This window comes from Lampetra planeri, chromosome 1 (genome assembly GCF_965212315.1).
Source record: "Lampetra planeri chromosome 1, kcLamPlan1.2.h2, whole genome shotgun sequence".
NCBI classification, from domain to species: Eukaryota; Metazoa; Chordata; class Hyperoartia; order Petromyzontiformes; family Petromyzontidae; genus Lampetra; species Lampetra planeri.
This window is the reverse complement of record NC_136107.1, coordinates 7,539,450-7,564,833: the sequence shown is the minus strand read 5'-3', so window position 1 is coordinate 7,564,833 and position 25,384 is coordinate 7,539,450. Positions and strand designations below refer to the sequence as shown.

The following is a 25,384-nucleotide window of genomic DNA, read 5'->3' as shown; positions in this document are numbered from 1 at the left end:
AAAATATACAAGAATATCAAATACATTACTTATAAAAAGTAAGAAAACTCACTCCCACCTTCAATATGCAAGCTGTGAACATATTCTGTGCAGTGTGTACTATTTAATACGACCAAACACTGCACTTACGTAGCTGTGAACAACAGAGCATTGTAACCAATGCATCAGAAATGTTTGTCCATTCTAATTTTCCACTCTTTATGCCTGTCCACATGCATTGCTTTGATAAGCATGCAGCCACTTGCCACTAGCTAGTAGCATCTGTTAAGCATAAAAATGTTGACACATGCACACAAATGCACAACTCCTTCAAATGCATGCCAAGTGTTAAAAAAATACTGATTTCCAGTCCATTTTAAGATGAATGGTTTATAGATTATTTTAAATTTATATTCGCTTTATTATTGCTAAGTTTTGGTTCAGAGATTTAATCTTTTTCAATGGAATCTTAGTTGGAGCAAATAAAATCAACAAGGCAGCAAGCTTGTCCATTATGGGCAAGATGAACTTCCAATTTCTATCTTTTAAGGAACATATTTAAAGTGATTTTAACTAAGCATTGGGAATTTGATAATTTTCTAATATGAGCAAGCAAAAGTTCACACTAAACCTAATTTTCTGATACAAACATATCATACATCTGCAAAGGACCACCTTGTGATTCAGGCTGAAGAACAAAATGTGTGATCGCTACTGATATATTAATCCTCTCTCATTACAAAGATGTACATGTACATTGTAAAAACGAAACCGGAAAACTAAAATAAATTATCTTTATCGGTACTGAGGCTCCCACAAGTTCATGCGGGAGGGTGTGGCACAGTTTGGCGCCAGCTATCATAGAGTGCGGTTGTGCCGCAATAGTTATCTGGGGCGAGTACAATGTGTTTAAAAACAGCGCTATGTCTCTAAATAAAATTAATGCTCAGCAGATTGCGCGTTCTGAGATGCGGAGGTGAATGGGACCCACCCTGCAACTTGCAGATGTATCGGAACGGGAAAGGGTTAACAACACTTTAAGAACCTGCTGTGAACACCAATGCTGGCATTGTTGGTGATGGATTAGATGCCACCCACCACCCTTCAGTGTGCATCCATCTCTATAGAGGCAGTGCTGGAGATGTGTGTGGCCATGAACCTGCAGGTACGTGGGAAAAGCATCCTCCAGGGCACTCTTTTTCTTCCTCCAGCGCCTCTGCTTCTGCTTCTCAATTGGCTCCGGAGTTGCCGTTATCTCATCCATGGGCGTCTCGGGGAGATGTTCACTGGTCACTGAAAAAACAGAGGGACCATCTATAAACAGAACTTTCAGTAAGCTGGGAATACGAGTATTCATGATAACGCCTTCGGAGGAGGGGGGGAGAACGTAAAGACGTCATCTTACCGTCATCAGACCTCCCGATGTCGGACGCTATGGGGCTGGTCAGCGAGTCAGATCGTGCTCCCCCTGTGCCCCGGCGGGACACGCCTCTTCCCCGCATGGCGCCCCCACGCCCACGGTGCCGCACCATGAAGCCCCCGATCCCTGCAAGCCACCCAAACAGAAAAATTCCCTTCAAGAACCTATCGTATGGAGGTTTGATGAGACATTAATACACAGGTATCTTACCTATAAATGTCATTTTTTGTCTGTGTATCCGTGTGTGAGGTATTTAACTCATAAACTGCTGGGTTTAAGTTTAAACAAACTACACACTTACGACGCAATAAGCCCCCGACCAACAAATCGTGATTTATTTTTCCCATGCGAAACGAATTCTGTCTAGAACTAGCTTAGCTCTTATCTCAGAGAAAATCAGACTTACGCGCACCGAACTAGATCAGTTAGACAAGACACTCTACAAATCACACTTATCTTTGAGTGCAACAATGTCCACATCGGATTGGGAACATGTAGAAAAAATGACTGCCTCTTCAGCTGCCGCTATGTCGACTAAATGTAAGGACAACTTGATTTCCAAATTCAACCGCCTCTCAAACAAGAAACCGGACCCACACATTGAAAAGCTAGATGTTAACAAAGTCGTAATTAATCGCAGTAACAAGCCTATTTCTGAAGGTTTGAAATCCGTTTTAGCTAAAGGACTAAACTTTGCAGTCACACCTAGACACATACCAGTTAATGATATAATTGCTCGAGTAGATGTAGCTCTCAAGGGCTTGAGTCACATCGCTGCAGACGTAGCTAGATCCGAAATCTCTGCAACCCTCAAAAACGCCAAGATGCCAGCTAGCAACATCAGCAAAGATGAGCGTTTTGAATTAGCTCAATTAAAAAAGAGGGATGACATTGTCATCCTCTCAGCCGACAAAGGCAATGCCACTGTCATCATGGACAAAATAGAAAACAACAACAAAATTCAAGAACTACTCAACGATGGTAGCTATACAAAAATAAAAAGAGACCCCACCAACAGCCTTGTCACTAAAACCAACAATATCATTTCTGATTCAACCGCTTTATTTGATCAGACCAAACAGTTCTCGTTGAAACCTTCTGCAGCCAGGCCACCAAGATTATACGGCTTACCAAAGATACATAAAGAAGATACACCTCTTCGTCCCATTGTCTCTACTATCAACTCCCCCACCTATAAATTGGCTCGTTTTTTGTCTGAAATCCTACGGCCTTTCACTGAAAAAACCACCTCTGCGGTACTAAACTCTACTGACCTGGTATCGACAATCAAGGGGATTGCCCTGTCCCCAGACGACCTGCTTGTCAGTTTTGATGTGGTTTCCTTATTCACCAAGGTTCCTGTACCTGACACCATCGCAATCATTGAAGACTTGGTTCATCAAGGACTGAATGCTGGGGTACCCCCCCTGGTGAGACACTGCTTAACCAATACATACTTCACCTGGAATAAAACTTTCTACAAGCAAATTGAAGGCACCCCAATGGGCTCCCCCCTATCTCCGGTTGTAGCTAACATCTTCATGGAGAAATTTGAGACGGACGCCATCCAGACTGCCACTCTACGCCCGACCTTATGGAAGAGGTACGTAGACGACACTTTTGTCATCTGGCCACATGGCCGGCCTGCTCTAGACCAATTTCTTGACCACATCAATTCCATACACCCAGCCATCAGATTCACCATGGAAGTCTAAAAAGATGGCAAGCTACCCTTTTTGGATGTCCTAATCAAAAGGAGACCTGATGGTTCAATGAGCCACTCTGTCTAAAGGAAATCCACCCATACGGACGCTTATCTAAAACCGGATTCCCACCACCATCCATCCCAGAAGAATTCCCTCATCAAGACTCTATATCATAGAGCCCAATGCATATCCGACCATGAACACATTTCCAGTGAACTCAAACACATACGCCAAGCTCTTAAGGCTAATGGTTACTCCGACTACACAATCCGCAAAGCCATCTCTCCAACCATCAAGAAGGATCCTGTTGAGGAGCCTTTCAAGACCATCACCTTACCTTACATTGCTGGGGTCACAAAAAAGATCTCCAAAATCCTGATTAAACACAAGATCCAGGTCCGATTCAACACAGTACATAAAATCCGTGATCTGGTACCGTCTGTAAAAGATGTGGTTCCAGACATACAGCACCCTGGTGTCTACAAACTAAGTTGCCTCTGTGGTAGCAGTTACATTGGACAAACCAAACGACATGTCTCGGACCGCATCCGTGAACATACAGCTGACCTGAAACACGGTAGGACAAACACCTCAGCCGTGGCAGATCACTGTTACAACTCAGTGGGCTCACATGACATTGACTTCTCCAAGACAGAGGTTCTCTGCAAGCCACCTGGCTATCATGAGAGATTCGTTCATGAGGCGATCCACATATACAAACACAGAGACAATTTTAATCGAGAAGATGGATTCTGGCTTAGCAATCATTGGAAGGACGTAATAAACCATTTTGATACACATTAGGGTAGGTAGAATAATACATAGTGTTATGTTGAAATGTGGTTTATTGCAATACAGTATATAATTTAATGTTGGGTTCATCTATGGCAGTATATAGTACGGTATATGCTCGGTTGATGTAAGAGAATAAAGTTTAGATGGAAGCATATTATATAACTTTTACGATGTAGTATTGTAATGTATTACTTGCTGTTAGTAACTCAGCTTATTGTAGAGTATAGTAAGTATACTGATGGTGCTATGCAGTTTATATTTTAGTCTTTGTATGTAGTTTATACCTTAGTTTTCTACGGTGTTGTTTAGTTACTGCAGCTACATATCATTGGCATTCCTTTCCTTTGTTAATGCTAATCCCTGCACCCCCCCTTGGTGCTCTTGATCCTGCATAGTGCGTGGGCATGGTATGACTTTGAAGCCCCCCCGCCCCCTGCGCATTTCCCATGTATATGCTAAACTCATCTTGATATGCACATTCTTTTTGTTAAGGCGCTCTTCTACCACCCCCAACCCAGCTTATATGTAAGTTCCTAGCTTGAAGTGTCTCATTCTTCACCTGAGGACGGCTGCTTGCGTTGTGGCCGTAACGTCGTGAGAATTGTTTAATTTTATTATGTTTTATTTTTATTATTTTATTACTTCCCTTCTACGTGACTTTACCGAAAAAACCAAGAAAATGTATAGTAGTTAAATTAACAATGTATTCCTTTATAAGCACAAAGCAGCGCCAAAGCATGCATCTGCGCATGCGCGAGAACGCTGACTCGGTGGAGGGGGGGGGGGAAATTCTCATTGCGTTCAAAATGCAACAAAAAAACAACGCTGAGGTAAATTCTTCAAAGTGTGATGCCTTCTTCTTCCCGCCCCACCCCAATGTGTGCAGTTCCGTATATAGAGTCAGTAGATACGACTACTATAGTTCGTAGATACTACTACTGTAGTGCGGGTGGGGGGGATGGTGGGGAGGGGTAGCGGCCCAGCCCCCGCCGGCCAAGACGCCACCTCGGCCGGCTGGACAAGCTAGGCGAGGCCGGGGGCTCTGCACGGGACTAGGCCTCACCACGGAATTCTATTAACTTAATAGTTAACTGTTATAGAGTCGATAGATACTATTATAGAGTCGGAATATACGACTATAGAGTAGATAGATACCACTGTAGAGTAGGTAGATACCAGAGGTGGGACAAAGTCATTGTTATGCAAGTCCAAGTCGAGTCGCAAGTCATCAAATTCATGACTCGAGTCTGACTCGAGTCCAAGTCACATGACTCGAGTCCACATCTCATAGGTGGGACAAAGTCATTGTTATGCAAGTCCAAGTCGAGTCGCAAGTCATCAAATTCATGACTCGAGTCTGACTCGAGTCCAAGTCACATGACTCGAGTCCACACCTCTGGTAGATACTAGTGTAGAGTCGGGAGATACGAATGCAACGTCGGTAGATGCTACTGTAGAGTCAGTAGATACTGCTATAGAGTCAGCAGATACTACTATAGTCAGTATAATACTATAGAGTAAATAGATACTACTATAGATTCAGTACATATTACTGTAGAGTCAGTAGTTACTACTACAGTCTGTAGATACTACTACAGTCTGTAGATACTACTATAGAGTCGGTATATAATACAGTCTGTTGATACCACTATAGTCAGTATATTCTGCTGCAGTCAGTAGATACTGCTATAGAGTCAGCAGATACTGCTGTAGTGACATAGTAGGGAAATATGACGTCCCTACCTTGGCGGCTCCGTATGGGGGCTTAGGTGGGTGTCACGGGGGTCGTGTCAGGCCGTGGCACTCCGCATGAACCCAACAGGACACGTGACCGGATAAAGGGGGGCCAGGGGCCCCAGGGGGAAACTTGGGGGTCACGTTGTTGGGGGCCCGGACCTTCCCGAAAGATCGAGAAGGGGGGCGTGGCCTGGGGCGGAGCCAGCCATGCCGGAGCGGTTATAAGCGGGGTGTGACAGAGTTATAACAATAGTCAGCCATAGCAGAGGTATTGGTTCTGCCATGTTTCAGATCTGCCTTGTGTTCGCGAACACGGTCCGAGACATGTCGTTTCGTTTCCGCAATGTAACTGCTACCACAGGTACAACTCAGTTTGTAGACTCCAGGGAATTGCATGTCAGGAATGGCCTCCTTCACAGATGGGATTAGATCACGGATTTTGTGTACTGTATTAAATCGGACCTGGATCATTAACAGAAAAAATGTCCACATCTGATTGGAACCTTGTAGATAATATGACTGCTTCTTCTGCCGCAACAATGTCCTCCAAATGCAAGGTTAACCTTATTGCTAAATTCAACAACTCGTCAAAAAAGAAACCAGTGCCACACATTAGAAAGCTGGATGTTAACAAGACTTATCAATCAGAGTAACAGCACAATCTCCGATAGACTAAAATCGGTACTAGCTAGAGGGATGAATTTAGCTGTCACCCCCAAACACCCATTAGTAACATCAGCAAAGACAAGCGCTCTGAACTTGCCAAATTGAAAAAGAGAGAGGACAGTCATCCTATCAGCCGACAAGGGCAATGCTACTGTCATCATGGATAAAACCACATACAACAACAAAATCCAGGACCTTCTTAATGATGGCAGTTACACCAAAATTAACAAGGATCCTACCAAGCGCCTGGCTACAAAAACCAACAATATCATCAACAATTCGGCTTCTCTAATCCAACCATTCAAGCGGCTCCCCCTAAAACCCTCTGCTGCTAGACCACCCAGATTCTATGGTCTTCCAAAAATCCATAAAGAAGGTACTCCACTTCGGCCCATCGTTTCCACTATCAACTGACCTACCTAAAACTGGCCCGATTTCTGTCTGAGACCTTGCTTCCATTCATGGGCAAGACTACCTCAGCAGTACATAACTCAGCTGACTTGGTCTCTCTAATCAAGGGCATCTCACTGTCTCCAGATGATTTGCTTGTCAGCTTTCATGTAGTCTCTCTGTTCACCAAGGTTCCTGTACCTGACACCTTAGCAATAATTGAAGACTTGGTCCAAGATGGACTGAATCCTGATGTACCAACTTGGGTTAGGCACTGGCTTACCAACACTTACTTCACCTGGAATGGTACTTTCTACAAACAAAATGAAGGTACCCCCCCCCCCCCCCATGGGTCCCCCCTTATCACCAGTGATAGCGAATATTTTCACAGAGAAATTTGAAACCGATGCCATCCAGACATCTACCCTACGTCCTTCCTTGTGGAAGAGATAAGTAGATGACACTTTCGTCATTTGGCCACATGGCCTGCCAGCATTGAACCAATTTCTCAACCACATTAATTCCATACACCCATCCATAATATTCACCATGGAAGTGGAGAAGGATGGTAAGCTACCATTCCTGGATGTTCTGTTTGAGAAGAGGCCTGACGGCTCGTTGGGACACTGTCCACAGGAAAGCCACCCACACAGATTCCTATCTGAAACCTAATTCCCACCACCATCCGGCACAGAAGAATTCCCTCATCAAAACCCTACACCATAGGGCCCACTGCATCTCCGACCAACACCACCTAGCTAGTGAACTGGAACCCGTACACCAAGCGCTCAAGATGAATGGGTACTCGGACCGCATTATTCGATGTCATGTCATAAGCACCGGAAGGAGATAAGAGAAGAACGAGGGCGGGTCCGGGAAAGGGGGAGGAGCCACCCAAGGGGATACTTAAGGGGGACCCCGTGACAAAAGCGGGGTCATTGTGGGAGCCCGGGATGTGTAGCGGCTGAAGAAGGTCTCTCCCGCTCGTGACCGGACGGTGTTGCCTGAACCTCCGTCCGGGTTCGACGAGTGGGGGAGCCGAAGGGATAGCCGAGGGTAGAGCTTGAAGAAGTCCGTGAGAGCCGGCTAGGGATACATGGGGTGCTGCTATCCTCGGTCGGGCGGTGTTGGCTGAACCCCCGTCCCAACTCGAGTGAGAGAGCCCAAGGGGATAGCCGAAGCTAGGAACAAGAGTAGAACCTGGGGTCCACGTGAAGGACCGAGTGTAGCGGACACCTACCTCTGGTCTGAGTTGTTACCCTTGTTAATAAACCAGCGTAAGCCCCTACAGAAGTTCCATCTTCGCATCGTTCAACACTACACAACACTACTATAGAGTCAATAGATAATATAGATTCAGTAGATACTACTCTAGTCATTAAATACTACCGTAGAGTCAGTATTTACTACTATAGAGTTGGTTGATACTACTACGGTCAGTAGATACCACTACGGTCAGTAAATACTGTTAGAGTCAGCAGATATGACTGAGCCAGCTGACTGTTACCGACTTCTTGATCTCTGAATTTTGACTCATTTGAATTGGTTGTTCTGGCCATTTACTAGGAGCCTTTCACAGGAATTTGGGTCCCTGAATCCATTATTCACTTTTGATTAAGTTTTCAGCTTTTAAACCTCGAAGCATGATCCGCTGGGTTCACTGAGGTGGCCTCGCGGATTGTAGCAATCCTGTTTGCCACAAAGGTCTTGAAACGAGTGGTTTCATTATCTATGTACTTCAGCACCGGAGTGCTATCCATCCAAAAGGGAGACTCTTCGAGCGGCACTTGAAGTTCTTGTCTGAGCATCTTGTCAACCTTTATTGCGACCACAGCTGCAGTCAGCTCCATTCTGGGGATTGTAATCCATGTTAAAGGTGCTACTCTGGATTTTCCCATTAAGAAGGAACAGTGTTTCTCACCTTCTTCGTTCGTCAGCAGGAGATATGACATGGTGGCATAGCCATCCTCATTGACATCTGAAAAGTGGTGTAGTTGTGCCAACTTTGTGAATCTAAAACTTGCGGGCTTGACACATCTGCTTACATCAAAACTAGAAATCTGCGGATGTTCCGTCAACCATTTTTTCCACTTCTGAGCTTGCCCATCTTCGATTTCTATATCCCACCCACACTTATCTCTACACAGGTCTCTCAGTATCAGCTTCATTAGCAGAATGAGCTGTGCCAGAAAACGAAGAGGGTCGTAAATAAAGTTGACCATGGAGAGAATGCCTCGTCTTGTGATTCGTTTATCCTGTATGTGCATCTCGAACTAGAACATGTCCAACTCTGGGCACCACTGGACACCGAGAGCTCTCTCCATGGGAAGGTCACCGACTCAGGCCTAAATCTTTGACTTCGATAGCTTTTTCTTCTTCTGTGATGGATGCTATGACAACTCTGCTGTTGCTTACCTACTTTGTCAAGTGGAATCCCCCACTAGAACACAAAGTTCGGAGATCTCTTGACAGAGCGACAGCACGGTCTTCAGATGACACAGACTTCAAGCAGTCGTCGACATAGATGTTTTTGTATACTGTGTCAACCCGCCTCTGGTGTTGACTCATTTCTTCCATCTTCAGCTGTTCTCCTTCGTGCGTAGGATACACAGCTTGGTGATGACGTGGCTGCAAACAGGTGCACAGTCATTCTGTACTCCTCTGTGACTTAACTCAGGTCACCATCAGGCCACCACAGGAAACGCAGGTCAGCGTCATCCTCCGGCACTCTTGACCTGATAAAACATTGACTTGATGTCTGCCATCATAGCCACAGGTTCTTCTCTAAATCTGGTCAACACACCAATGAGAGTGTTGGTGAAGTCAGGTCCTTGGAGGAACTACTCATTCAATGAGGTTCCTTGGTATGTTGCAGTGCAGTTGAAGACGACACGGATCTTCTTTTTCTTCGAAGGTGGTACACCCCATAGTGGGGAATATACCACACTCTTCCGTCTTCTCGATCTAGCTGTTCTTTAGGCACTTTCACAGCATAGCCCATTGCAATGATGTCTCTCATGAAGCTTTTGTAGTCTTCATGGTAATCTGGGCTCTTCCTCAGCTTCCTCTTGAGACGATGCGCTGCTCTGCAACGCAGCGGTTTGGCATTTTTGTATTCTAATTTCTCAATGGCAAACCAATGGAATCGTGTACATCGACCAGCTCTGCTGACCTTGTCACAGATCGCATGAGCTGATGGTCTTCTTGTGACATCTCTGGTTTGTCCTCACCACTGCGTTCTGAAAAGTCTGTTGTATTGTTGGACTAACAGTTCTTCAATGTTTGAGATGGAGATACGGTTTGCTGTGTAACTTTGCCATCTTCCATTGGCATCTCCTGTTCTCATAGGTCCATTCACTACCCAGCCAAGTGTGGTCTTGATTGCGTAGGGTCTGTCACCTTCACTATTTATCACCTGCCATGGTTCCATTGCTTCTGTAATGGTATGTTTTCTTTCTTCACTGGAATGTCACTGTGGGTGAAGACTTTTGGCAGATAAATATAATCTTTCTCTTCAAGTCAACGTACTTCCATGTCTGACAGGATATAGCTGTGTTCGGAGGATTTCATTCTTCCAGCCTCAGACGTTGAGTTGTTTCCTCAGGGTTTCAGTACAAAACGTCGCTGAACTCCGTAGATCTATGAATGCATACATCTCCACACTCTTCTCATTTCTTTTGGGTTTGATTTTCACTGGAACAATGGTGAGAATAAATAATCTGTCTCCAGCCCTGGTGTAGCCACAAGTTTCATGTTTAAGGGACACAATAGCACTTGAGACTGTCTTCTCTTCAGTGTTGCCATCTTCATTCCTTTTCGAGGTGACACCGTTTTCTTTAATGACATGCAGCATGCTTGGATGCTTTAAGTTACTCGCATGTTCGTGGGATTATCCATTTCATCCATGTACTCAATGTCTTCCATGGTGTTCGATATCCAATCAACAACAATGCATGTGTGCAACGCTTTTCCATCTTCATTTTTGATCTGAGGCCACTGCCAAGCTTTCTCCATATAGGCACTGGCTATCTTCAGCTCATCACCATCGTGCTTCTGAAGTAGCTTCCTGGCATCCTGGTAGCCTCTGGTTGGACTCATATGTTCACAACTTCACACGAGATTTTGTGGTTCTCCACTCGTGAATTGTTCCAGGTAATAAAACTTGTCTTGGCTACTCTCTGTCTTGCTGTCAATGGTGTGCTCGAAAGCTCTGATGAAGGACTTGTAGACAAGTAGGTCACCTTTAAACACAGGAATGTCTCTCTAAGGTGAGACAAATCTTGCTGTTTTACAAGCATCTCTGTAATCTCATTCTGACGCTGCATCACTTGATAAAGATCCATTTCATTCCTTTCAGGCCTCTGGTGGTGTTCACTTGGGTATGATCTGTGGTATGCTGTACTTGTACCAGCCTCTCTACCTCTTGTAGGGGCTGATTTAGAGTCCTCGTATGCTCCTATAGCATGGGCCGGCTGAATTTTCTCAAATGCTCTGTCTCCGTACTCTTCATCCGGTCCTGAGGCTCTTCTGGATCTTGTCTTGGTCTTTAAATAATCATGCCTGCCATCCAAAGTGTCCACATTCTCCAAACACCGTTCAGCTTCTTCAAGCTTGATTTCCTCTAGATTTGAAGCATTCATGAATGCAAGGATTCACTCTTACGTTTTTTCGGTAAAGTCACGTAGGTATAAATAAATAATAAAAGTAAAAATAATAGAAATAAAATTATAAATCACGACGTTTCGGAGGCAACACAAGTCTCCGTCATCAGGTGGGACCGTCACAGCTAGATTTACTGTATCAAGTGAGGCAAAATTCCAAGAGACAAGCTCTTAAATACAAGTTAAGGGGAGAAGAGTGGGGAGGGGCTTATCTGAATGTGGTAGCCAATGAATGGAACGTGTTGGGGGGGGGGGGGTGGGCGGGGCTAAAAGAGAACAATAGGCGCAACATGTTGTTTTACCCGGTGTTGGTTGACAATCCAAATACAAAAAGGAGAGTACTGTTAAACGTTGGGGATGTCAACACTTGGTAAAGTAGAATAGTAATCATTGGAAAGATGTTATTAACCATGTAAAAAATATTTAACTACACATATTTGGACCATCTTATTTGACAGGTACTATTCTACTTTACAGAGTGTTGACATCCCCAACGTTTAACAGTACTCTCCTTTTTGTATTTGGATTGTCAACCAGCACCAGGTAAAACAACATGTTGCATCAATTGTTCTCTTTAAGCCCCGCCCACCCCCGCCAACACATTCCATTCATTGGCTACCACATGTAGATAAGCCCCTCCCCCCTCCTCCACCCTCAACTTGTATTTAAGAGCTTGTCTCTTGGAATTTTGCCTCACTTGATACAGTAAATCTAGCTGTGACGGTCCCACCTGATGACGGAGACTTGTGTTGCCTCCGAAACGTCGTGATTTATAATTTTATTTCTATTATTATTTCTATTATTTTTACTTTTATTATTATTTTTACCTACATGACTTTACCGAAAAAACCTAAGAGCTTGATTTCTTGTTTCTTCTTTAAAGATGCTGCCTTGGCTAACAGAGCTGCGTGTTCTGCTTATTCTAGTACACGTGTTGAAATTGTGGAGCTTTTGGAGGAAACTATTGAGTCGTTTCCAGTTACGGAGCGATGTTTACTTGTGTTTTTGTTCCGTGGAACTAATACTAATGTTATGCTGTCACCTGGCTCAACATTATCTTCATCTTTCCTATCTTCACTTGTATCTTCAGATACTTCTGTGATCCAGCTTTCCATTGACTTTTCTGACTATATGGCCGTAGGCGCCCTGGCTAGGTACCTGCACCGCCGCTCTCCCGCCAACGCCGCGCTTTCCTGCTTGCCATGTTCTCACGCAGCTTCGTGCCTTTGTGCTGCCTTGTACTGTAGCTGATTTTGCAATGTCGTCCGCCATCTTGTTTTCTCAGCTTACAACGTATTGCAAAAGGTATCAAAAACTCGGCGTTTTTCAAAGAAATAACCTTGGCAGATCCGTTCCTAAAGTATGCACTGTCTTGGCTTGGTAAAGTGAATACAGATCACAGTTCTGTTTATGTAGCTAGCAGGCTTCGGTAACTCATTAACGTTTGCTTGTCTTTCACTCTTGGTAACAATCTTCTCTCATACAAAGATAATGGTACCTTCGTCTTAGACTAGGACTTGTTGCTTTGTTAGCGAGACATGAAGAGCGTTCTCACTTCTTTCTTGCAAGGCTTCCTTCTACATGAGTCGAGTCTTTGACTTAATGTAGGCACAGCTTTCTTGTACCAGAAAATAAGCTACTCCTTAACCTGGTGGAGCAATAAGTCTTACGCGTGTTTGACATGTCTTAAATAAAAAAAAATTCTTTATTTCTTAGTTGCACAAAACGAACAATTTCCAAAATTATATCTCGCCTTTTACCACGTTATCACACGGTCAAAGACTGTCCACTCGCTCCCTCTGGCACTTCTCCTGGCTTCCCTTTTATACTGCTAGACCATAAGTGACGTCATGAATTCAACCAACGGAGCGTCTAACCAAGGGGGATTCTACACAGTTGGAATATTCCAAATCAAGCATTCCCAATCTTCAACAAATGTATGGCAGATGTACATCAAATGAACACACAGAAATAATACATTCACTTTCTGTCTGATGGCTGTTACAGATACTACTATTGTCAGTAGTGGATACTACTAAAGAGTCAGTAGATACTACTGTAGAGTCTTATACTAATATAGAGTCACTAGATACTACTCACTCTATTGTATGTAGGGTGTGTAGATATATATGCCTACGCAGGGGTAAACGTATTTTTTGAGGGGGGGGTGCATCAACAATTTTCAGAAACCTTTTAGATCAACTATTTATCCCTCACTTTCTATTCCTTTTTGGACTTCTGCAAGCCACTTATAATTTTGTTCATGGGCAAATAGACAGACAAACGGCACGCCGGGCTTTCACATGAGCTTAGTATTTGTGTATGTACATGTTATGTTTTTAAAATAAGTTTTGAAATATATTTTTCCCTCGGGCAACGCCGGGTTACTTCCCGCTAGTCAACAATATTTTCATAACATAAATTTACGTTAATTAAGGAGTATGCATTTCACGTTTTGAAATAGTTGAGAATTAGTTATTCACATCCAGCAGCATTATGACAACTATCCCAGCCAGTTTTACGTGATGCGAGTCGAGTGGGCAATTGTATTTGGTAGGTACGAGTGGAATGTGCCCTACCTGGCCGGTAGGGGTTGCGCTTGCGTTTCTTGATACTGTCCACCTCCTTACTGCACGGCACGGCGCTGTCCTCCTGTGTCTCCCGCTCGGGGCTGGTGAACGTTTCTGACTTGTTGTCGCACTCCATGGTCTCGGCCTCTGATTAATGAATGCCATCATCACGTGTCCATCAAAACCCATAGGAGCACCGTTTGACCTGATTGTGACATCCTCCATAGAGCTCAAAGCTATGTCTTAACTGTGCTGCGTGACTATGCTTTTCTCTGAAGTGCAGATGAAATAACCTCAACGAATCAGAAACTAAACATCCTGTAGGTGCATATGGTTTATAGAATCAGTGAATGCACAGTAGCGTAGCACCAATTCAGTTGGAAGGTGAGATGTTCAAATCAAAGTCAGTGGTCGAGTCAACCCATCGTTTCTCTGTAATCAATAAAATTGGCATCCCTTTGTCAAAGGTAAACAGTGGCTGCCCTACAGACCGCTTATTTCTGTCTTTGGAATATGGCATTTCTACCACGGACTCGAGACTGCCAATGGACATAAGCACAACAAGTATGAATTTTAATATGAAGCTTACCCTTTAATTTGTATTCAAATGTATTACTGAAAATACATCAATATTAATATAATTGAGTTGAATACAAAATTTAATAAGTCAATATTGTATCAGGATAATTAGCTCAACTGATTTCCAATTATATAATATTTAGTTGCCAGGGACGTGGATTATTTTAGGTCCCAATTGATCCTCCAATAACACATTCATATTTTAGTAAAATCTCAGACATTTTATGCACACTCTGGATCGTTCGGTAAAGTCACATAGGTAGAAAAATAAAACAAAATAATATATCACGATGTTTCGATCCAGCGAGAGAGCTGTTACAACAAGAGGTTATTTATGTGGCGATAGGCAAGCAAGCGGGGTCTGAGCTGGGAAGGAATTCCATCCCTGGACGCAAGCACGTCAGTTGTGTTAATGGGGGAGATTAGGGAAAGAAAGATTACTGAGAGAGATTAGCATGAAATGAGCTTCCGTCGCCGCATAAGAGTATCATTTTATGCACAGCCTGTATTATCTGGAAACTCACTGAGTGTCGGAGGTATTTTTTATTATATGCCCGCTAAAGCAATCACACACAGCCACTTATGAATTAAAATACATTTTTTAAGGCCACAATGCTGTCCGAAATTAACATTTAAAATAAAAAATATTATTAAATTCACTCAGTAGACTAACGAAAGAAGCCAAATGCGGTAAGATCAGATATGACATCAATTCTCGCCCACAATATAAACACAATGTGCTTCTGAAAATGCAACTTTAGCTACTTTGACTATCAATTTGAACAATCTTCTCATTAAAAATCCATCTGTCCTCATGTCAGCAGGCATCTCTGAATCTTTCATGCATGATATTTTATGGTTAATAACTTTTTTAATGTGTTTCACAGAATGTTTCCCGTAGTTTTCTTTATTTATCTACACAGGGAGTGAAGTCTTTTATAAAAAAAAATACCTAATACAATTATGCAAAAATATGATTTGCGAACGACCCAGCAATGATACCATCATGTTTTGCAGGACATTCTTTATACCTTGATTTTCAGCAATGGGGGAAAGTTAGTGGTTCAATCTGTGACTTTTCAAATATTTATTTAAAATAATAAACAATACTAAACCATGGTTTTGTGTTTTTCTCCAGGTACGCAAGTTTCTTCTTATTTACAAACAGACTTAACAAGAGGATTCTCCTGAAAAATATCCCTAAGATTCACTCAGTGAGGCTTTCCTGGGCAATAAATATGTTATTACATCATTATCAGCATTAATGGACATTGGGGGTGGTGGAGCAGCAACAGACATGAAGCCTTAGCGCTGCTAATGGAGAATCTGTGGTCAAGTATAGTGCATACTTGGGATGGTCTTCATAGAAATGACTCCCTGTGCAATGCTGATATCCCGTCAATGGCTGCCACTACAAAACATGGTTTTGTCACATACACAGCGTTTTGATCTTTACGTTACATATAAACTCGTGCTCCAGCATAACAAGCATGTCTTCAAGGATTAAAGGAATATAATTTTAATCGTTAAAGCCATATTTCATGTTTTAAGACGACACATCTCTCAACGTTTCCTGCACCTCCGATTATCATGGTTGGCTACGTATGGTGCAAAATAACTTAAACATACTTGTTTTTTAAACATACATGTTTTTTAAACATGTTGAAAAAAAGTGGTAGCATAATGTTCCGGAACCTGTGGTCCAAATGGTCTTCATTAACCAGTTTATTTTCTTTCACGTGAAAGGTATTCATGATTTCCTCTGTAAAAGTCTCTCCATAAAAAGAAAAAGCAGGGGTCATTGCTAATCTCCAATGAGGGCACCAAGCTGTTAGTGGAAATTCCTCATTCGTATTTCAGATCCAGTCATGCCAGATGGCAAACGACTGCTGCCTTCACACAAAGTCGTACTCAATTATAAATGTCATTGCTACCACATCCCTGCCACTCACCCTTGATGTCATCAGGCAGTGGCTCCTGCTCCAGAGGGTTGCTCTGGGGATGCAGCTCAATGGGGCTCTGCAGCTCCGTCACGAGGTCGGGCTGCCCAGGCAGCTTGAGGCGCAGCTTGGGCCGGCGCTGCTTGCGCGGCACGGGCGGCACAAGCAGGCTCTGCAGCTGCGTCAGTCCCGTCTCCGTCAGGTACACGCCGTCTCGCGAGTACACTTTGGGTGGCTCTAGAGGCAGAGCGTAAGGGGTCCGGACACACCGATGTAGCATTAGCACGTGAACGTGAGTGTCAGTGATTCCCTGGTCAAACTAGCAAATTGGCAGCTCTTATCTCCAATACCAGCCCTCAGCCAATAGCAGAAAATCCATATTCTTATGATAGGGGACAGTGTGTTGATAAAAGTGTTACTCATTTTATCGTCGGAAGACTGATGACTGATACGCTGAGAAGACCCCCCCCCCCCACCGGGATTTCAATTCCCAACCTCAATGTACATTATCAACAGTACCACTTGGCCAGATTCAGAATTGTACTCTTGACATATTAATGCAGCGGAGATATGGTAATAAAAAATGTGATGCCCAACCATAATCCTGGGCTTTTGAAGCAGTGGTTTCAGGAGCGTGTAAGGCTACATCTCAGCCCACAGGGCTGCAAGTTGGCCAGAGGATAGGTGTGCAACAAGTTGTTGACCTTTTAACATCGATATGGGACATCATGTTCCATGTAAAAACACGAACAAGCAAATGTCCAAACATCGAAAGTCTTTTGACTTAGTAACACATTTCACAATCAAAACAAGATTATTATTCGTGTAGACGTAGAAAAATGAAACTGTAAAGGTCCATTGTATTACAGAATCAAGAACACGTGCTCTGAATATTAAGAGCAAATTCGCTTTATAAACCACAAATTAAATATGCCGCATACATAACCCACCTCAATTATCTGTGATGAAAGAAGAAAAACGAATTGTGAATATGCAAATAAAATACCCTTTAACTACCCAGTATTAGACACCAATGAGATGCATTTAAAATTTTGCGATCACTGTTCAGAGACAAAACAACCAAAGCCTGACTTGTGGCGCTCCCTCGTTTGGGCTGATGGCCAAGTTGTATAAAAATTAAAAAGGATGCATCAAGAATTCTGATTAGAAATTGATATTTTCTTAATAAAATACATGTAAAAATAATCTTTCATCTGTAAATCCTTCAGGCACTCGATGTTCCATCATGATTTAAAGAGGCTGAAATACGAGAAAATCCTTTTAATGCTAAAATATAGGCTCAATGAGTAGTTATCATTAATCGGGCAGAGTACATATCATTTCACTTAGGGAACATTCAACATACAAATATTTTAATAAATGCAGGCAGGAAAGGTTTTATCAAACAAAGAAAAATATTTAGATCACCCTATAGCCTAAACTTGACTTTTGGGGCAAGTGCTGTTAGTGAGTAGCACCTACGAAGGCCCACTACGGCACACAAAGGGCTGGGTAACCAGCAGAGGTGTGGACTCGAGTCATGTGACTTGGACTCGAGTCAGACTCGAGTCATGAATTTGATGACTTGCGACTCGACTTGGACTTGCATAACAATGACTTTGTCCCACCTATGAGATGTGGACTCGAGTCATGTGACTTGGACTCGAGTCAGACTCGAGTCATGAATTTGATGACTTGCGACTCGACTTGGACTTGCATAACAATGACTTTGTCCCACCTCTGGTAACCAGTACCATGACTGGCCACCTTTGTCTCCCTAGTGGCGATGTTTACACACTGTACCAGGTACTCATTTTGAGGCCGAGTCGACCTAGGGAAAGGCCCAGAAGCAATAATTGTCACTGGTATTGGCAGTGTGCGGGAATTGAATTGCGGTCGCTGAGTTCGGAGCGCACTCCCTTATTCAACAACCACCACTACCCACACAGCACCTCGTGAGGCCATGGTGAAGCTCCAGCATTCACGTGTGGAAAAAAATTTGAATCATTGTTTGGGCTGCTGGCTGTTAAGAGGCACACACATTTACCAGTAGATCCACCGCAAATTAATACTTTAGTGCTTTTAAAATGCATAAAAAAGGCTTCAACACTTCTCCTCACAGTATACAATGTATGTTCATGTTGAACAAAAGATGTAATATACTTAGTAAACCCTGCAATGTACATGAATAAAATGTTTCACTCACTATCGGAATGTCGTGAAATTAAATTCCAGTCGGGGTTCAACTCAGCTCTTTATTCCTCTGGGGTTAACAAAATGAGAACTAGTGTAAACTAAATCTATCAAGTGAGTGGCTTCCACCACAAGTGTGGAATTTCTATCATACTGCCTCATAAGCAACATCCCACACTGATTTGGTAGAGGAGACATATTTTCTTGACTATAAAATTTCCCAAAAGGATAAAGTCTAACACTATTTAACTGTACACTGTCCACCTCAAGATTGAATTCTTCAAAGGGCACAAACGCAGGACAAATATCCACAGCATGGTCAGAAAACAGTATGTGAAATGAAGCACTTTGACAGTAGCTACCATTAGTAAAGTATATTTTCATGTCAGCCATATTTAAAGAACAAGTGAGTACCCTGGAAAAGCCTGCATATTAAACATCCAGTTTTTCCATAGCAACACTCAGCGGTCTTTTCCCATTGAAAAGTATGCATTGTTTCCAGAAATCTGACTGCATTATCACAGCTGTGTTTGAACTAATGTGTTCGTCCAGAATAAACATATCAACTGATTTTTTGAACAGTGCTTAATTAGAATGTGAAAATATTTTTTATCAGTGCCTAACTTATTACAGACCAAATCAGACCTTGTCACACCGTGCCCTTATAAATCTCAACGTTCATCCTACAAAGTCCCATCACAAGGGAGAAACACAAAGCCAAAAACATGTGTTTTGGCCGTAGTGAAACGGCTATATACCGTATTGACCTGAAAACTAAATTTCCCTGTACAAGTATATGGGTAAACGGTATGGGTAGACAGGTATGAAAATGCAACAAGAACAGACTCTAGAGATCACAATGTTAAAACAGTGCAACAGAGGCAGATGCTGGCAGCAGCAAGTATGCGGTGGTCAAGTGTCACACCATTAATGTCATACACCATGACTGAAATACCCAGCCAGGACACGTCAATGAACGGTAGTAGCATTGGCATACCTGGCTCCTTGATTTTGATGCATGGTACAATAGGAGTCACGGGTTCATTTTCCTGAGACTCTTCATCGCTTGAGGCAGGAACTATGGGAATAAACATTCAAGGTTAATGGGCATAAACAAATAGTACAATGTAATTCAGAAATTCCTTTTCAAGCCTTCAACATCTACAAGGTTTGCATACATGTTTTTGTACATGTGTAGTGACTAACTCGAAGATAAGACTTGGAGGCACTTCTTTATTAATGAGCACCATCGGGGTTAACACACTTAATATTTAGTCCATCTATTATCGGCGACGCTACTCAGCCAGCAGGACAGTTGGTAGGCTGCCTCACTCGTGGCGCCCCGAGATGGTAGAGACAGACACGACGACGAGAAGAATGGTGAAGACGATGAGAAGAATGATGGACTTCAGTAGCATGATGGGGATCCCTCTCCAACAACCGCCCCGAGGTCCCCCACAGGGGCCCCTTTTATACTGTCAGCGTGGCCTCGCTCCGCCCCAGCCACACCCCCTTTCCGGAACCAACTAGCGGGTTCCTGGTGGACCCCTTCTGTGACCTTTCCCCGAGATCCCCCTCTCGTGTATATCCTGGCCTACTGACGTCAGGCCTGCCGCACGCCACAGATCCCCTTTTCTGCCAGCAGCCAGCGCTATGCCACTACAAATGTGTAGTGACTCAACTCGGAATCAGTAATACTTTGAGGCACTTCTTTAATTTAATGAGCACCATCAGGATAATACGCACCCCTACGTGGGTGCACACTATTATAATTAAGACCGTCTATTGTCGGTGGCAGTACTTAGTTAGAACAGTTGGCAGGCTGACTACGGCACCCCAGGATGGTGAAGATACAGACTACGACGAGGAGATGGTGACGACAAGGAGATGGTAACGACGACGATCTTGAACAGCACGACGGGTATCCCACTTCCAGCAACAGCCACAACGTCCAGCTCAAGGGCCCCTCTTATACTCCCAGCGTGGCCTTGCTCCGCATCGGCCACGCCCCCTTTCTTGAACCTACAAGTGGGTTCCCGGGGTTTCCAGATGGGCCCCTTCTGTGACCTTTACCCTAGATGTCCCCCTCTCGTATATATCGTGGCCTGCTGATGTGAGTACTGCCATACACCGCAGTTACCCTTTTCTGCTGGAAGCCAGCACTATACCACTAAACATGTGAATCTGTTTTTCCAACAAACTTCTAAAATAGTTATACCAAATAAAAATGTTGAATAACTGCAACACATTATCCAGAACCACCACTGACAACAGCAACAGAATACTGTGGGAGCAAACACAAGACAGGTGCCCACCTTGAGGCACGGTAACAAACGGCCGGCACGTGGAGCAGTCGAAGCCTTGGTCTGCAGCCTCCTCCACCGCATCTTCCAAGAGCAGGTTCTCACAGCTGGCATGTACCCACCTGCACACAGCACACAGCCAGCTCAGCCAGTCCCAACCTAGGCCACCAGCTTCAAGTGGGCACAGCACACAAGGAGAACTCCTCAACCAGTGGTGATGTTACATCTGTGAGAGCAACACACTTTGAAGAAAGCGTTTTTTTGTTTCAGTTGACTTCCAAGCAGGATTTTAAGTGGAAACATTTTGATTGCGAATAGAGAACTATGCCACAGCACCATCCAACCTGAATAAGCCAATATAAAATAAGTGACAACAGAACATAGATTTTTTTTTTAATTAACATCTATACAAATGCCTGGGATTCTTAGAAACTACGAGGAATAATAGAATATTAATAAAATAAAGCTAAGTAATATTTGTATCCTGCAGTTGAGAAATACTGAAAAGATAATGTGTTGCCGTGAAGTTGTGGTGATAACATTTTATGGGCCTCTCCTCATTACTAGTCTGAATGGTAATGCAATCAATCAACTCGTGAAGGCACAATGAACTAAGTAAATTGGCCTGGCTTACAAGGGAACATGTTTTCATCCCCGGTTCCCAGTAGCTCACTTTTAGACTTCCTTTTGCTTCCTCTCCTCTGTTAAGAATGTGTCAGAGGATGACGAAAGGAGATCAATGAAACTCAATTGTTCAGCTGAGCTTTACATATATTACAATAGCTGTAACATAGACCTGCATTTGAGGAAAGAGACGCCTTCAATGTCATCTGCTTGTTGCATTAACATCAATTATTTGGAAAGGAATAAGCAAATTCGGACTTCATTTACAAAGTATTCATCTTTCATACGAACCTCCCAACATATAACTCTTGAACGAGGAAATATTATGGGTCTGAAGAGTCTATAGGCTGACGAGACAAAAAAACAATGTGTGGATAAACCCAAGAAATTCTGCTCATGTTTGCTTGTTCCCATCCCAGAAAGAGGTGGGGGTTGGGGGGTGCGTCTTGCTTAGTGCATAGTGTGTATTGTAAAAAAGCATTAGAGCACATTATATTACCCAGCTTTGCCCGGGGGAAACATATTTCAAAACTGTCTTCTCTTAAAAAACATAATATATAGTAACAAATACTAAGCTATTATGAAAGCCCGGCGTTTCGTTTGTCCGTAAACAAAATTATAAGAGCCTTTCAGAAGTCCTGAATCAAAAAGTTAAGGAAAGTGGGGGTAAAAAGTTAATCTAAAAGGTTTCCAAATGTTGTCGACCCCCCCTGCCCCAATTTTCTACGACCCCACACCCAATATTTTGCGGGCATATATACCTACGCACCCTACATACAATAGAATAAGTAGCATCTACCGACTCTACAGTAGCATCTACTGACTATAGTAGTATCTAAGGAATCTATACTAGTATCTACTGATTATATCACGTATCTACCGACTCTATAGTAATAACGGCACGCATTGGGGTGGGGGGAGAAGAGGACGTCACACTTTTCAGGATTTACTTCAGCGTGTGGTTGTGGTTGTGATTTTTTTTCTTTTTAGCCTCCATCGCCTCCCCACTCAGCAAGCTTATTGGCGTTGCTCGGGGAAACCGCTAGTTGGCGTTTCCGCGCATGCGCAGATGCTGCTTTGGCGCTCATAGTTATCATTACGATCAGAGTACATTGTTACAAATTGTGATTTTCTTAGTTTACATTGGGCCAAGGGAAAAAACAAATAGGGAGTTTTCGTGGAGGGGGGGGCTTAGTTTGTTGTATCTGTGTACTTTTGTAGTGTAATAACGCGGGTTGCTGACGGGCAAGTGGTACTGACAGCAGGGGGCAGTACACACGTCAGCAGAAGGAGATCGAAGGAGAAGCCCAGGAAGCGGTCGATCTGGAAGCCCGAGAACCTGCTAGTAGGTTCTAGAAAAGGCGACGTGGCAAGGGCGGGGTGAGGCCACGCCAGGAGGATAAGAGAGGGGGCCCGGGACAGGGGCTCGGGGGGCTGTTGCTGGAAGTCGATCCCCTCGCTGTTCGTCACTTTCATCGCCGCCGTCTCGACCATCTTAGACGCCGCTGGCCAGACAGCCTGCCAACTGTTCTAGCCAGATAGGGCCGTCGAAAGAGACGGATGTGTGAATAACGTGTAAGCACGTGGGGCGCTTGTAGTTCCCTGACGTTTAGAATAAAGGTGCCTTAAGAACCGTGTCTCCGACTGAGTCACTACACTTCGTTGAAACGTAAACCCAACAGTTTGTCAGTTAACAGCTTACAAGGATAGGCGTCCACACACACACAGACAAAACATGACTTTTATCGGTGAGATAACACTCCACTAAACTGGAAGTCATATGATATCACGAGCATGAAGGCAATTTTTTCCAGACTGCCTTCCAAGTGCCCCCCCCCCCTCCAAGGCCTGGACCCCAACCTTACCTCTCGCACTGGCGACACTGGATAACGAGCTCATTGTCCTGGTACGCCTCGCTGCAGATGGGGCACGTAAGCAGGCTGGCACATGGCCCGCACTGAGTGTAGTTGCTCTGCCAATCGCACTTGAAGCCCGGCGATGTGGCTCCACAGTTTACACAATTCACACACCTGTGTTAGAAAAGGGTCATGATATACGGCAGCAAGTGTAAGTCGATGGAGGCAGAAACAGTGCGTCCCGCTTCCTTAGACACCAGATACTGGTCACCGATTGCTTAAATGAGAGAGGGGCGGTGCTCATTTCTGCTTTGTGAAACCATGCCAGCTGTGGGTATTCTATATTAACATGGCATGGGCCAGTATCATAAAAGGATAACCATAATTTACTTTTCATTCGCGGTATTTTACAGCTGGAGTGCAGATTCGGTTCGAGCGTTAAACTGACAATCGTACTGTTGTAAATTCAACAATGAATTGTAAATTGACTCAGCCCATCATCACACGAGGGTCGATGAAGTGTGTATCACTTTGCGGGAAGTCGACAGGCAATTCTACATAGACACTCCAATTCCATAGGAATGAGGAATTTCAACACTATCCCAGGACCACCAACTGAAACGAGGAATGCCCAATTATTATTTTGATTGGATGACACTTTCACTTAACTTCTGATGGTTTATCAACTTAGTTACATTTAATTATTACCAATGTTGCCATGGTGCACATTATACAGAGGCGTGCACTTACCACTTGCATTTCCAGCCACCTTTGGGCACGGTGTGCAGCGGCGGCTCCAAGCAATACGTGTGATAGCTGATGTCGCAGTCATCACAGAGCAGCAGGCGGCCGGGGTCAGAGGCTTTGCCACAGAGCTCACACACAGTGCACTCCAGACAGCGCCAGCCCTTGCTCAGCACCACCTTTGTTATCTGTGCAGAGATACACGTGGGTTAGAATTATTAATATACGCACACTACACACAGCTGAGAATAAAAAAATAAAACACTCCAGCCGCAATGTTGATTAACAATTAATTTTTAAAAGGATAACATAAAAGTCACATCTGGCCAGTTGGCGCTGCAGCAGAGGGCCCAAATTAGAACAGGAAGATGGTTCAATGGGAAAGTGAAATTTCCACCCAGCAACGAGTGAAACTTTCGCTTTGACTTGTGATAACAATACGTTAGCTGGAAAGACTCTACCACAAGAATGTGGATTTTTTATCGAAGGCTAAGTATGTACACACCTTGACTGGACTATGCAAGTAAACATTTCTGGCACCAAATGATGGTCAGCGCAGTGTCCCACTTTCAGAAATTCCATTTACTCAAACGTTGTTTATTATACGTACATAGTGGTAATGATAACAGTGGTGGCAGAAGTGCCATTACGTAAGACAGTCCTTAAGTTTTATAAGAGTATTGCACAACTTTATAGGCATGGAACATTAGTTCCATAAATTGACAATCCATACTTGTAGTTAAAGCATGCCTGTGTTATTTTCTGCACGTGACATAACCGCACAATCATATACATTCAATTGCTGTAAACATCTCCTGCCGATTGTATGGACACTTTTTAGGTCCTTACATGCCAAACAGATTGGCAGTTCTTTGAAATGTGACAAACGGCAATATTAGCAATGAACAGACCTAGAAAACCAGAGATCTTGTTGCAGTACTGAATCTGATGCGAGTGCTCATTATCGATTGCCCCACTGTGACAGTGCAGCATATCCAGAGACCCTTTGGAGCTAAAAGAAGACCAGACAACCATGTGCCTAACACTTGCTAGCTTCACTCAGGTTTGGCGCACAATAGGTTTGGTTGTCGGACTTATTGATACAATGATGTCAAGTTGCAGAACAGAAAATGTGGTCAAAAAAATACATAAAAATACTGACTTGAATCCCCTGCAAAGCAAAAGCGAGTGCCAGTGAGAAATGTAACTACCACGATTTAT

At 43.6% G+C, this 25,384-nt stretch overlaps 1 protein-coding gene across 9 annotated transcripts in view; it reads right to left on the bottom strand.

The window, feature by feature from the left end:
- KMT2C (lysine methyltransferase 2C) overlaps positions 1 to 25,384 on the bottom strand; it is a 177,061-nt gene that overhangs the window by 48,185 nt on the left and 103,492 nt on the right. For 8 of the 9 annotated variants that reach the window (XM_078617795.1, XM_078617848.1, XM_078617983.1 and 5 more), the window contains 8 exons: positions 24,170 to 24,351; positions 23,429 to 23,593; positions 20,952 to 21,061; positions 19,634 to 19,714; positions 16,456 to 16,680; positions 13,934 to 14,071; positions 1,385 to 1,525; positions 1,139 to 1,272 (listed from right to left, as the gene is read on the bottom strand). In XM_078617795.1, the coding sequence (XP_078473921.1) occupies positions 1,139 to 1,272; positions 1,385 to 1,525; positions 13,934 to 14,071; positions 16,456 to 16,680; positions 19,634 to 19,714; positions 20,952 to 21,061; positions 23,429 to 23,593; positions 24,170 to 24,351 (1,176 nt within the window). Of the gene's footprint in view, positions 1 to 1,138; positions 1,273 to 1,384; positions 1,526 to 13,933; positions 14,072 to 16,455; positions 16,681 to 19,633; positions 19,715 to 20,951; positions 21,111 to 23,428; positions 23,594 to 24,169; positions 24,352 to 25,384 lie in introns of those variants that run through there. The other variant, XM_078618279.1, reaches the window with a different exon arrangement.